Source organism: Eleutherodactylus coqui, chromosome 1 (genome assembly GCF_035609145.1).
Source record: "Eleutherodactylus coqui strain aEleCoq1 chromosome 1, aEleCoq1.hap1, whole genome shotgun sequence".
NCBI lineage: Eukaryota > Metazoa > Chordata > Amphibia > Anura > Eleutherodactylidae > Eleutherodactylus > Eleutherodactylus coqui.
Window position 1 is genome coordinate 163,642,622 of NC_089837.1, and position 15,191 is coordinate 163,657,812.

General features: G+C 44.0%; 1 protein-coding gene across 1 annotated transcript in view; it reads right to left on the reverse strand.

Moving 5' to 3' along the window:
• Nucleotides 1-9,695: 9,695 nt before the first annotated feature.
• The window catches only part of ABCC5 (ATP binding cassette subfamily C member 5), a 79,210-nt gene continuing 73,714 nt past the window's right edge, over nucleotides 9,696-15,191 (reverse strand). Inside the window, exons 27-30 of the mRNA XM_066603031.1 lie at nucleotides 14,366-14,444; nucleotides 14,153-14,266; nucleotides 11,108-11,272; nucleotides 9,696-10,261 (exon numbers count right to left, since the gene is read on the reverse strand). Coding sequence (XP_066459128.1) covers nucleotides 10,160-10,261; nucleotides 11,108-11,272; nucleotides 14,153-14,266; nucleotides 14,366-14,444 — 460 coding nt within the window. The 3' untranslated portion in view covers nucleotides 9,696-10,159. The remainder of the gene's footprint in view (nucleotides 10,262-11,107; nucleotides 11,273-14,152; nucleotides 14,267-14,365; nucleotides 14,445-15,191) is intronic.

Sequence of the window (15,191 nt, forward strand, 5' to 3'; positions counted from 1 at the left end):
GGTACCTTATTTATTTACTATGCTTTTACCTGTGTACACTCTAATGCTCTGTGCATGTATATTTTGCTGAATGCGTACATATAATTCTATATTGGATAAGTGTAATATAGCGAATATAAGTAGGTAGGCATGTCATATATCTATAGGTAGGTCATAAATTGCAGATTTTATGCAACATGTGATCAGGATTTATGGGAATCCTATACACTTGTATACATACTTCCATAAAATGTGAACATAAAAATTATATTTTTTTTCTTTATCTATTATATGTTTTTTAATGTTTTACTACTGCATAAAAAAATCATTTTTCATTGCCATATTCTGGGAGCTACAACTATTTGAAAAATCTACATTTTCAAATCTGTGGTGGCTTGTTTTTGAGGAATGAATTTATTTTTGTTGGTACAATTTTGAGATATGGACTTTTTGATTACTTTCTATTGCATGTTTTCAGAGACAAATGTATAAAAAAAAACTGCAACTCTGACATTGTTTTTCCATGGCATTTACTGTGTGGTATAAATGTCATGTTAACCTTATATTGCAGGTCACTTAACTAAGGGCGGCTTCAGACGACCGTATATCGGCCAGGTATTCACGCTGGCTGATATACGGCATCTCTCTCTGGAGGGGGAGGAGGCTGGAAGAGCCAGGAGCAGTGCTCTGAGCTCCTGCCCCCTCTCCACCAACTCTCCGCCCCTTTGCACTTTTTGCAATGAGAGGAGGCGGGACAGAGGCGGGGCTAAGTTCCTGGAATTAGCTCTGCCCCCATCCCGACACCCCTCATTGCAAATAGTGCAGAGGGGCAGAGAGTTGGTGGAGAGGGGGCAGGAGCTCAGAGCACTGCTCCCGGCTCTTCCAGCCTCCTCCCCCTGCAGAGAGGGAAGCCGTATATCGGCCAGCGTGAATACGCCGCCGCTATACGGTCGTATGAATAAGCCCTTAAAAAGATACCAAATTTATTTAGGTTTTATATATATTTTTACGTTTGCTCCGTAAATTTTTTTCTCTGAAAAATACTATTTTTACATCGCCACATTTATAGAGACATAATATTTTTTGATCTATGGAGTTGTATGAGGACTTGTCGTCTGCAATACAGGTTGATTGTTTAGGGCCCTCTCACAAGAGCATATGCTACCATGTATTATGCGCACGGGTTTTGTGCATATAAAATGCAGTACCGATCTCACATACTCTTTGAATTGTGCTTCTCTGACATGGTGTGCGAAATGCACGAGCGAAAAAAGATTGCGGCATGTTACGGGCACATCTACGCCAAGATAACGTATGGGGGTTGTCGGCACACAGCAAGTACCCAGTCATTGCGTACTTGCTGCATGCTCCCACGCACTAAATACGAGTGTATTACGCTGCAAAAAAACACTCGCGTGAGAGAGTTGGTATCATTTTGGGGTGCATGCAACTTTTTGATCTCTCGTTTTTTGGTGTGCACTGTGCGGGATAAACAAAATAATTTTTTTTCAATGTCTTTATTGAGCCAGCAGAGTTATGCTGTAATTTCGCAGCCAATAGTGAGTTATGCCCGAGATCCTATGTTCAATGCGAGACTTAGCACATTATATGTCCTATTCTGGTGCGTGAATAGCACGAAAATGGAGAACAACAGAATGTACCGTACACAAATGGAACAGAAACATCTTTTGAACTGTTCCATTATGCCTGAGGAAGAACCCTGAGTAGGTTTGAAAACTCGCTGTAACATCATGTATTTTTGTTAGCCATTAAAAGGTATCATATCTACAAGATTACTTGGTTTCTCTTACTAGGAACAATGAGGATGGGTTCACACAGGGCGGATTTGACGCGGAAATTTCGTCCAGAGATTCGCCGCGGCGTATCCGCCTGCGGCTGCTAATTTCGGGATTAGCAAGCCATGTTTGGCAAGATTTCTTAGAAATCTCGTCCACACAGGATGGCGACTCCGTCGCGCCAAAGTCAGCGCTGCAGTGCGGATTCGCTGGTCACAGTATGCCCATTTTGTTTCTCTTTCGTTGCAACAGAAAAGCTTGCGGCCGAGCCACTCCAAAACCCGCGGCTAAGTGCTGCTGGTTTTGAAGCAGTGCTTTCCCGACGAAGATTTCACAGTTTTTCCGCTGCGGCCAAACAGTGTGATTTCCGTCCGAAATACGCCCAGTGAAAACCCAGCCTTACACTTCACAAAACTAGGACATGCTTCAGTTTTTCCATCTCAAACCATAAGGGTGCATTCAGACGATCGTATATCAGCTGGGTTTTCACGCCCTGCCGATATACGGCGTCCCTCTCTGCAGTGGGAGGAAGCTGGAAGAGTCGGGGGCAGTGCTCTGAGCTCCCATCCCCTCTCTGCCTCCTCTCCATCCCTCTGCACTATTTGCAATGAGAGGAGGCGGAATGGGGGTGGGGCTAAGTTTTGGGAATTAGCTCCGCCCCATCCTGATCAGCAGGTGTTAACCCTTTAAATGCCCTGATAGGAGTTCAGGGTTCCCAAATAGCTCCCCGCAATGGGATTATGGGCTGCCATTTGGTTGGCCTTCTGAAAACCCCCAGAGCTGCCAGTGCAGATTGCCTATTAAAAAACGTATAAGGTAAGGAAAAGCTGAAAATGGTAAAAAAAAAAAAATATGTGAAATATGAAGATTTTTTTCTAAAAGTAGTTTTAGGGCTTATTTAGACTACCGTATATCGGCTCGGTTTTCACGCCGAGCCGATATACGGTGTCCTTGTCTGCAGGGGGGGAGGATGGAAGAGCCAGGAGCAGGAACTGAGCTCCTGCCCCTTGCCACTATTTGCAATGGGAGGGTTGGGATGGGGCGGAGCTAAGTGCCAGTACTTAACTCCACCCCCATCTCACCCCCTCCTATTGCAAATAGTGGAGAGGGGGTGGGAGCTCAGTTCCTGCTCCTGGCTCTTCCATCCTGCCCCCCTGCAGACAAGGACACCGTATATCGGCTCGGCGTGAAAACCGAGCCGATATACGGCCGTCTGAAATAGCCCTTATGCTGGTAGACTTGGGGAGATCCAGGTCTGTGGAATAGCTTTTTATGCTGCCGTTGAAACCAGGTATAAAAGCTTCATGACTTCCTTGCTGTATCTTTTCTTGTTGGGATCAATCCTTAAAAGATGCCCCACAGTTAACACAAAAGCAATCAAAAAATTTTGATTATCAAACATTACTCTAAGGGTGCATTCAGACGACCGTATATCGTCTGAGTTTTCACGCCCAGCCGATAATACTGCGTCTCTCTCTGCAGGGGAAGGAGGCTGGAAGAGCCGTGAGCAGTGCTCCCACCCCCTGTCTGCCTCCTCTCCACCCCCTCTGCACTATTTGCAATGAGAGGTGGCGGAAATTAGCCCCGCCCCCATCCCACCTCTCCTCATTGAAAATAGTGCAGGGGGGGGTGGAAAGGAGGCAGAGAGGGGGCGGGAGCTGAATGCACCCTAAGGCTGGGTTCACACGGGGTGGATTTTCGACATAAATCTCACGGTTTGGCCGCAGCGAAAATCTGCGAGATTTCCGCTGGGAGAACCGCTGCTTCAAAATCCGCTGGCAAATACGCACCGCGTGGACGAGATTTCACATGGCTGGCTAATCCCAGGATTAGCCACGGCGAAATTCCAGACGGAATCCGCCCCGTGTGAACCCAGCCTAAAAGATCTTCATCTCCTCACACCCCCAAAGGCAGTGAATAAGATCTGCCTTTGCCTCTCCACACTAGAGGAATAGATACTTCTCCTTCAGCCTCTCATTGGGGAAACCTATGTTCTGTGTAGAATGCACGGTCATTTCTACATGTCAGACTGAATGGAGGATTTTAAAGTAGTGGTCTGAGTTATAATTGTTACAATAGGGGTCTGTTTAGACAAGGGACCAATGTCCAAGTTCGCACCAGCAGCCTGTTTATACAGTTTACATCATTGGCTCATTCAAACCAGAATTCGTTCCGTCGTTTACAATGACTGTATAAGTGATAAGAGACCTGAACGATTGGTATTTTAGCCAAACTATCGGTGAACAAGCCAACAATTTATTGTTCCTTGTTCGATCGTTGGCTGCATCTACACCGAATGATCATTAATTTTTACTCATTTGAACATTAATCGTTCCGTGTAAAAGGGCCTTAAAAGTCTCTGCCTCATACAGTAAAATGAATAATCATCACCTCTCCCGCTGTGTCCTGTGCCACCACTGTGGGTCCCCTCTGATGTCACCTTTACAGGCTGTCCCAGCCTGTTTTGTTGACTGGTGATACAGCTAATAACAGAGCTCAGCAGCTGAGATGTCCAGTAAAGTTCCATAAACTGGGTGGGACTGCATGCTGTAAACCATCGTGGGACACAGTGATAGCAGGGAAAGGTGAGTATGAGACTTTATTTTTCTGTATGGGGAACAAACTTTTATTGTAATAATTTAACTTTGACTACCCCTTTAATAGAGTAAAGCCCCATTTAGATGGGACGACTGTCAGGCAGATGATGCCCACACTTGTCCCTGGATGTATTAGCTCACATGCTTTTGCACAGGAGTGAGCATCATTGCTTCACAGCAGGGCAGCTGGAGAAGATTTCTCTCCTTGCTCTCCCCCGCCCCTCTCCATTCACTTAACACAGCAGCTGTTCAGTACTGAACGATCATTGTTCAGAATTTTAAGCTGTATAAAATCCTGAACGATTAGTGTAAATAGCGGCCGTTCAGTACTGAACATCCACTGTGTTAAGTGAATGGAGAGGGGCGGGGGAGAGCGAGGAGAGAAATCTCCTCCAGCCGCCCGCTGTGAAGCAACGATACTCGCTCCTGTACAAAAGCACGTGAGCAGGTACTTGCGGGGACGAGTGTCTTTCCATGTAAATGGGACTGAAGTTAGTAATTTTTTTTAGGTCTGTGGTGTCCAGATTGAATATAATTAACTTTCAGACAGATAAACCTGTTATCATAGCAGAATATTCAATCAGGTTGTAGAAATATTTGTAGCAGACTGATATCTGGCAATTAGTAGTGGTCAGGAGAGTAAAGGCTCATTTAGACAACGATTATCTCTCAAAATTCGCTCAAAAGCCATATTTTAAGCGATAATTGTTGCATGTAAATGTGCCCATCTTTCAGTTTTCTGCCGAACGATGGACTTCAGTTTGGCTTGAAATCCGTCATTCAGCAGAACAGCTGATAAGCAGGACCGCATGCTATGTTCTGCCCTGGGAGCACGGATTACATTGCTTAAGCTGTCAGCCGGAAGAACAAAGAAACTTTATTCAGAGAACAGCGGGTGGTCCTCTGAATAAATTCAGCTCTGTAGGCTCACATGCTACTAATTGGTACGAATAGGCATTAGTACCAATTAGTAGATTATGCAAAATGTCCGCTCAAAAGCCAGATTGAGCGATCATCTTGGTGTCCAATTGAGATCGGGAATATAGCTGATCGTTTGCAAATGCACAAATCTAGGGAAAGGGAGGTTTAGATTCTGGTACTGGAGCATTTGCTGTGTGTAAGGAGCTCTGGCGGACTGATCAACAAGATGATAAAGGGAACCGACACTTTTGCGGTACCATAATTTGAAAATAGTATACAGGTGACTATCCTGAAAATCTGGATTGCCTAATTGTGTTTTATATAATGAATGGGGAGGGTCAAGGCCAGGAAGTGTCCTCACCTTTTGCAAAGTGCGTCAGCTGGCATTAGAAGAATTTAATCTTGAACAGAGGATGAAAGATCGGTCTAAGGCTACATTTACACAAGCGGGCCAGATATAGCGCTTGTTAACATGCGTTTTACTCATGCATGTGACATTTTTCATGCAAAATCGCCTCGATTCAGTGAAATTGCGATCCTCCGGCGCTTGCTTCACATGTGTTGAAGGATCAGCAAGGGTTTCCCATTGATTTCAATGGGAAATCACATCGCACGGTGTGTAAGGTTTTTGACTGTTCCATTAAAAACAATGGGCGATGTGTTCTGAGGGACGTGAAAAAACTAGGACTTGCAGCAAAAAAAAAAAAAAAAAAAGATTGCTCATTTGTATGACTCAATTGAGATTTGCACTTGTTGAATGTAGTCTAAAAAGTATAGAAAGGTCCAGTATGAGGTCAGTGTGTGTTTCACTAGATTGTACTCAGTACTTTAAACTTTAAAACACAATTTCACATCATAAAGTTCTAATGTCAGGGAAGTTTAGCCCAACCCTCTGCTTGGTCACAGTGATTGCCTACATGCACATGTCACACACACAGCTCTGCTACATGCGCGTCAGGCGCCGCACGCACGGCTCTGCTACATGCGCGTCAGGCGCCGCACGCACGGCTCTGCTACATGCGCGTCAGGCGCCGCACGCACGGCTCTGCTACATGCGCGTCAGGCGCCGCACGCACGGCTCTGCTACATGCGCGTCAGGCGCCGCACGCACGGCTCTGCTACATGCGCGTCAGGCGCCGCACGCACGGCTCTGCTACATGCGCGTCAGGCGCCGCACGCACGGCTCTGCTACATGCGCGTCAGGAGCTGCACCCACAACTCTGCTACATGTGCGTCACCTGCCGCACCCACGGCTCTGCTACATGCGCGTCACCTGCCGCACCCACGGCTCTGCTACATGCGCGTCAGGAGCCGCACCCACGACTCTGCTACATGCGTGTGTCACCTGCCGCACCCACGGCTCTGCTACATGCGCGTCACCCACCGCACCCACAGCTCTGCTACATGCGGGTCACCCGCCACACACACGGCTCTGCTACATGCGCGTCACCCGCCGCACACACAGCTCTGCTACATGCGCGTCACCCGCCACACACACGGCTCTGCTACATGCGCGTCACACATGGCTCTGCTACATGCACGCCTCTCTCACACACGGACACACAGAGCTCTGCCACGTGCGCGCCACGCACAGCTCTGCTACATGCAAGTACTATGAACAATCCCTTGTAGAAAAGTACGAGCAGCCAATTTTGACGCCAGTGGATGTTGAAAAAGTATGGCTAGTACAGATACTGGACCCTTTAAGGAATTTGTAGAGAGCGTAGATTTCTGAAGTAGTTTTGGCATCGGCAATGGTACATGGCCTTGAGCCATGTCAAAGGATACACCTAGAAAATCCAGCCGTTACGTTGGTGTGGGAAGACACTTGGGATCATTGATGATCCACTTGGACAGCAAGTTCATAGTGATGTGAGGATTATCCAGGTTGGCCAACAGGATCGAGCCTCATCATGTCATTGTCGAGACAGGGAATGCCCACTATCCCCATGGAATAGAGAAGAGTCAGCGCTGATGTCCAAACCTTCGTGAAGACTTGAGGGGCCGTGGCCAACCCAAATAGAAGGGCCTTAAACTGATAGCGATTTCATTGGACGGCAAAGCAGAGAAATGCTGATGTTCTGGGCAGATCAGTACATTAAATTAGGCATCCTTGATATCAATGGATGACAAACTCCTGCGGTTCCATAGAGGCAATGAAAGATCTAAGTGACTCCATGTGAAAATATCAGACTTTTACATACAGATTTAGCTTCTTCATATCCAGAACTGGTCTGACAGCTATCTTTCTTGGGTGCCACAAAAAGATTTGAATAGAAACCTACAAAACTAAGCAGGAGGCATGAGCAAAATGGTGCTTTAAGAGGACAGGTTATCTATTACCTGAAGAAAAACTCTGGCTTTTTGAAGGAGACCTTAGAATTTTGGAACTGAACAAATGATCTTGATGTAGAGACGAAAATTCTATGGCATGGCTATTGACTATCTTCATATCACGAACATCTTGAAAAGACGAAGTGTAAGCCTAGCAAAAGTAGTGTTCAGCCAAATGAGACATTGATGGATCTATTGCAGGGGACGATGCCCATTTTTTTTCCCACCAAATAGTCTGGAAAGGGATACAGGATATCTCAACTTTTAGGTTTAGTGAAGTGTTTATCGGGAAGGCTCCATTGCCTGTTCAGTTAGTCCTTGAGCTCTTCATGAGGAGGAAACATCTTTGGAGAACGTTTTGGACGTCTGAAAGAAAAAAAAATTGATGCAGAGGTAGAAGGAGCCTGATCTGGAAAAGTATCCCTTATGGCAACTATCAAATTATCCACCATAGTGGAAATTGTAGAAGCCTGTTATTAGTCGGTCAGAGTCCCATTCTGATCTGGACAAAGGTCTCTGGAAAGATTGCAACTGAAGGGGATGGAGATGCAGGAGATCTAGATGATTGTCTTGAATGGGAAAGTCTACCGTGGTCACCATCTGATACATGTTGACTATGGGAACAGTGTAGCCTCTCTAGAATATCAGTAGAGGCCCTCAAAGAGTCCATGACCACCTTTGACAGGGAGTATGCCCATTTTGGTTCAGTGATTTGTATAGACTGGGGTGCAAGTAGTTGGCTCTATGGCTACCTGCCACAATGGAAAACAAAACAGTTTAAACTGCCTGGATGTAAATTTAGTAATACAGTAAAACCTCTACTAGCATTGACATCTACTAAGGATGATTTTTTGAGTAAGGACGTTTTTTTTAAAGCCAAAATTTTGTCTCTAGTAACATTGGTTGCCTCTAACACCACCGGTGTGTGCCGTGCCACGTGACCTTGCTGCTAAATCCAAGTTAGCTCCTTGTCGGCGTCTCCTCCTCCTAATGTAACCCACCTTTCATCATTGGCAACAGGTAATATACTAGTACAGTACAATACAATTGCACTCCAATGTAACAGTACAGAGAACACAGTGATAAAGCTAAGGACAGACAATGTCGTCACCTGCAGTCCTATGTAACAGCACAGAGAGAACTCATAGTTCATGGCTCTAGCTGACCCCGAGTTGAAGCTTTGTATGAGAAGGGAAACACTTGACGCTACAGGTCCCAGCAAACCCTCATAAAGAAACTAAAGTCGGAGACAGCAAGTGAGGGCGGACCTCGTTCTTCATCCACGTAATAGGCTATGAATGCCCAGAAAGGGAGGAACGCTGTGCAGGCATTTATGAAGAACAGAAGAGAAAGCCCTGCCTATATTGTTTCCCGCCTGCGTTCTAATAAGTGCTCCCCACCTCCACTGGCGCGACAATAGCCTAAATTTGTAATGCTGGCCAGCGAAGCACCAGAAATAGAAGCAGCAGCAGCGGGTGGGAAATTGCGTCTGCAAATTAAACTCCCGCCAGCTGCGGAAATCCGCCCTTGGCATTCCCTAGCATGTCTGAGACTATTACTGACCTCTGTGTGTGTATTTACTGAGGAGAATCTACCTCACCTCTATGTATATATACTGAAAAGAATGTAACTGATCTGTGTGTATATATTCTGAGGAGAATATAACTGATCTCTGTGTGTAAATACTGAGGAGAATCTCACTAACCTCTATGTGTATATACTGAAAGGCTGTCAAGTACATTAGGAAGCGACCATGGAGTGCAGGGATGGAGCATGCATTTAAGGATAAAAAGGGACTGCAACCTCCAGTCTGGGTTAAATTTGAATAAAAAGGGGCATTTCCTTTAATGGTAAAAAGTGAGAATGGGAAGGGTGGCACATTCTGCAGAGGGACATCAGTACATGTAGTCTGAGGAGAATCGAACGCTCTTCTGTGTGTATACATATTTTATTCCTGAGTTTCTCTGAAGCAACCACGACTTCATAAAATTTTCTGTGCGAACACTACATAAACACCTGTTACCAAATTAACTCGGGAGAAGTCGGGTATATCAAAAAAATAAAGACATTTCATAGTTAACCCAGTGCTCATTTTAATATAAAATAAACCAGCTTACATCTTCACAGTAAATATAGGCTATATACAGACGCATGTAGAAAGCTTCATTCTAAGCTGGCTACATACAGAACTATGGTTGCCTGAACCATGTAATTATTTTCAGTGCATTTCATAACGAAAACGCATATAGTTTTACCTTTAGTAATAGGAATAAATACAATAGAACATGAATATTCTTTCAAACAGTTAAAAAAAATATCTAAATCAGTCCTGAATTGGTTTGTGCTAAAAAAAGAAAGGAAAAAAAAAAATCTAAAACAAGAGAAGGAAAAATAAAAAGGCAAAATATACCATATTTTCAGTCAAAGTAAGAAATAAAAAAAAAAAAAAGTAGGGATTGAGCCTGCCACAGGCAGGGAATGAGAAGCAGCGCAAAGCCCCACAATGTGGAGTTTAGCTGAGGTGCTCATTATTTAGCCCTTCACGGTAACTTTGTTCTCTGCTGCAGCAAACATGGAATAGAACCGAGTATTCTCATTGGACAGCAAGGCAGAAGGTGTATCAAATTCCATCACCTGCAAACATTAAACACAAACATTAGTGGGGTTTTTAAAATTTGTTTTTTAAAGCACACTCAGCTCACTTACATTGGGATCCCCATCGATCCTGAGATTGGGGGGGGGGGGGGGGGGGGGTCCCATTTCCTGGTTACTTCTCCCTAGTCACAGAATGGAGGATCATGCTTGCACAGTTGCAGCTCCATGCATTTCAGTGCGGCTGACTGATAAAAGAAGCAACTAGGAAGTGAGGACAGGGAAAATGGGACCCCCATTCTCAGGGTCGGTGGTGGTCCGAGCAGTTGGCCAAGTCTCAGTTTTCACCAATCCAGTGAATAGGTGAAAACTTGAAAAACATTTAGTAACCAGAATATCCTGTAAGCTAAAAAAAATTGTATCAATGAAATACTTCAATAAATTAAACCCCAAATCCTTTTAGTTACCAAATATTTGCACTGGGTACTTGTGTGCGCTTTATAGCAGTGCTACATATAAGGGATATCAAGTTATTGAGCCAATCAGAGCATCCACCGCAGGATACCATCCTGCAATCTCAATACTAAGTAATGTTACATAAGCTTCCATAACCATGAAGACACAGGTGTGTATAGGAACTGTATACGCATCATGGTGCGATTTTTAAGGTTACTTACAAGATTGCTTTAGTTTGAAGTGCAAAAGTGCACATTCTCTATTGAAATGATCAGAACTAAACATTAAATTGGACTGATATCAACAAGTTTTCCGACCTATGAGACGAACTTCTGTTACAGGTTAATGCTAGTGTAGAGTGTACTACAGTCTAAGAAGTGAAAGTCAAAAGCAGAAGAATAAATAGACCTTAGTCAGATTCTTCTCACTCACCTGTCCTTGTGCTAGCACCATAATACGGTCACACCCAAGTACAGTGTTGAGACGGTGAGCTATGGTCAACATTGTGCAGTCTGCAAATGCCTCCCTTATAGTTTCCTGGATCAGAAGGTCAGTCTCTGCGTCCATGGCTGCAGTGGCTTCATCGAGGATGAGAATCTGAAACATTTATTAAATGAACATTAGAACTTAAAGCCTTGCTAAATACCATCTGTTAGGGTGCTATTACACGCATGCTAGAAGCTGTGCCAGCGTTTTCCCAAAGTTGCCAGGCCAACCCAGCAATTGGTGCTAATACATAAGTGCCACTACGCACCGCATGTAATGGCACAGTTATCTGATTTTCAACATAAACAGCATTGGTAATGCAGTGTTGTTCAAGGAAGTGTGCCACAACTGAAAGATCTCCTATTCCCAGGCAACTAATGAAGCCATTGATTAGTTGCATCAGGTGTGTGCGATTTACAAATGTGTGCTCCTAGAGTATAATCACACATCGCAGATAAAGTCCACGTGTGGATTTTGACCATGGAATGCACTGCAATGAATTCCGAAGTGGAAATCCCTGCCGTTTCCGCAACAAATAGAGCATGCTGTGGACTTGAAAAACCACAGCATGACTCTTCCGCTGCAGATTGTTTCCGATGTAAGTGAATGGATTTTCTTACAAGCCCATTCACTTACATTGTTGCGAATTTCAGCATGAAATCCTAAGCCGAAATTGGACTCAATGTGTGGACCTTACCCTTATGAGGGAATCTATTCAGGAGGTTGATAATTCCGAGACTGCAGTAGTCATTAAAACTGGCGTTTTGGGATGAATCCAAAGAAACTACTTGTTACCTAATTTTTGGACTACAAGATGCACTTTTTAGCTAGAAAAACAAAATATTGCTAAAAAAGTCCTTGCATCTTGTACTGCAGAGACAGGGAGTTGGACAGTGCCAGATTTCCCCGACTGTCTCCTTAATGATACAAAAAAAAAAAAGCCTTGAAAAAGCACTCTGTTGGGTCATTGAGAGAACTATGCAGCCATAGACATCATGAGCGGCCTAGTTTTCTTCCCAAACTGCTCTGGGCAGAAGGCACACTGACCTTTACCATTGTGCTTCTCTCTTTGTAGATACTGCAAACAGGGAGCACTGATCAGCAATATAAAACATGAAAGGTCCTACTCTTAAGCTGAAGGACCTTTCATGATGTCAAGATCACATGACCAGTCCTGCCGGGGAAGAAAACTAGTAGTATGTAGGAATAAGACAGACAACTGACTTTAGAGGTATTGCAGAGAGGCAATAGTCATTAAAGGGGTTTTACCAAGTTATTCCCTGTCCACAATCAGTCTAATTTTGATTACCTTTCTGGGTACTGCAGCCACCCATTCTATTAATCACTTTAGTTGCCCCCTTTGAACCCCCTTGAGTTCAGATTTTTTTCTCTGTGTACTGTTGCCCAAAACTGTACACAATATTTTAAATGCAGGCTGACTACTGATTTGTAAAGTGGAGGAACTATGTTCCCATCATATGGCCGCGCTCCACTGAATAAGTATTGCTCCTGTGTGAAAGCAGAGGGGCAATAGTTGTCCCTTATAAAAAGTACCTTAACTTGGACAACCCTTTAATATACCATACAATGTATTGGGGCATAATGGAGCAAAGCACAATTGTGCCATTTTTTATGGGTTTTTGTTTTTACGGCGTATGTGGTGCAGTAAAAATTACATTTTTTTCTAGGAGTCTGTACAATTTAATTTATAGTTTTTTCCCCCCCTTACACTACTATAAAAAGGGCTCTTATTATAATACTCTGAAAGCCATCACTTTTTCCTTTTTTTACTTTTCTGTCAACAGGGCTGAGAGGACTTTATAAAAATAAAAAAAATAAAAAAAAAGTGCAAGCTGTAGATTCAACTAGTACTATTTTGATCCATATAAGGAGGCAGTGAACACCTTCTTATTCAATTTTCTTCTTGGAAATGGGGTGACAGAAAAAAATATACAATTCGAGAATTGCAGGGTTTTTTCTGACAGCATTCACCATTGGTGATAAGTAATGCAATAATTTAATGATTTAAAGTTCTAACGCAGTGAAGATACAAATGGTTTTGTTTTCACTTTTTCCCACACTAAAAAAAGGGAGGGGGGGGTGTGTGTGTGTGATTTTTTCTTTCTTTAAACGTGTAAAACGAAACAAATTTTTTCATGTATTTCTTACTTTGCAATCGCACTAAAAGACTTCAACTGTGTGACTGTCCTACTGCTTGTAGAATATAGTGTGTGTGTGTTCAGGAGACAGATGGAGCCCCCTATCTGTCAAGTCTTATAAATGCCGCTGTAAATACTAACATCTAAAGGGTTAACTACATGAATTGGAGTTATCTCTGATCCCCCAGTTATATATGGGTGCCAGCCAAACTGATGTAGCTACTTCTTATTAAAGAACAGCCCAGACGGTCACTTTAATATATACTTATTTATCAAGCAGTGCCAATCCTTTAATAAATGTAAGGCCAAATGTCCACGGGCAAAATAGCATTAGCAAAAACACGCAGGCATCCCCCACACGCGTGATTCGCTCCCATAAGGAATCGGTAAAAACCCGCGGATGTCATTTTTCCATGGCGCACGGATCGCACGTGCGGGAAGGCACTCGCAGTAGGCGTTATTTTGTGCGCTTTTCCCGCACGGACGGCACCTGCTGCTTCCATTAAAGCCTATGGAAGCCGTCTGGTCCCACGGCACAGATGCAGCTGTCACTGCGTCCGTGCGATCCGGCCGTGACGGAGGGAAGACAGGCGTTCGGATAGGTAAGTATAATCGATTTTCTTGGTCTCATGTCCGAGAGGCAGGAGGGACCCGTTGCGGGATTCTGTATGGTGAAGCTATGCGGGCCTGAATTTCCCTGTGGACATGAGGCCTAAACCTTTCCCAAACATCACTTCAACAGTATTTTATACCGTAGCAGTTTCCATAGAAATACCTTAGTTTTATCAGTCAAGTAAAGATAAAATTCTGGTATATTGAATTGCTGGCTTACCTTACATCTACGTAATAAAGCACGGGCTATGCACATTAACTGACGTTCTCCCACTGAGAAATTCTCCCCATTCTCCATAACTTCAGTTTCAAGCTTGAAAGGTAGTTGGGCAACCTAAAGATGAAGCAACAGTTATATTGTAAAAAATATACCTTGACAACTGCAAACATGTCGCAAAATAGTATTTTAGTAAATGGCTTAAAATGTACTTACACATTCTTTCATGTGTGTCCTTTCCAGGGCATCCCAAATCTGCTCCTCTGTATACTGGTTAAAGGGATCCAAGTTTGAACTAAAAATGTAAAAGTATGAAAGTCAGAATTTGCTTACACAAATATAATAAAAGTCCAGTTAGGCCTTATGCACACGGCCATGACGGGCTCCCCAAGCGGAATACCGCAGTGGAGTCCGTCACCCCCCCCCCCCCCAAAAGACCCCATACTTACCTCCGGATCCACTGCGCGAAGTCCCACATGACGCTCCGGTGCGCATGTGCAGTACAGTACATGACGCGCCGGCAGTGTCATATGGCGGTGGGCAGGGCACGTATTCACGCTATACTTCCCACTGTGCTACAGCAAAGTATAGCATGATGGGCGGCTTACACTGACTACAATGGAAGCTGTCCACGCGTATACCTGTGGCAAATAGGACATTGGAATTCTGCAGCGTGTACATTGAGCTATTAGCTTCAATAGAACCTAATAGCTGTGGTGAAACGACGCGGAATTCTGCCATGTTTTCCGGCCGTGGACATTAGGCCTTAGAAGCCTTCTGTTGGGAGAAAAACTTTTGCATACCATAGCATTGATCTTGAAAGGGATACAAGACAGATCTAACATATGAAGACTGGAATTGCAGGGTTTTTTTGGAGGGTGGGGTGGGGAGGATGATACAACTTTATTCTATGGGTCAGTACCATTATAGAGGTACCAAACTAGTTGTTTGTTCAATTTTGTACTACTTAAAAAAAAAATAAAAAACAAAACCATTTTATTTTTTTTAAAATCGATGGTCGCTATATTCTCAGACCCATAAC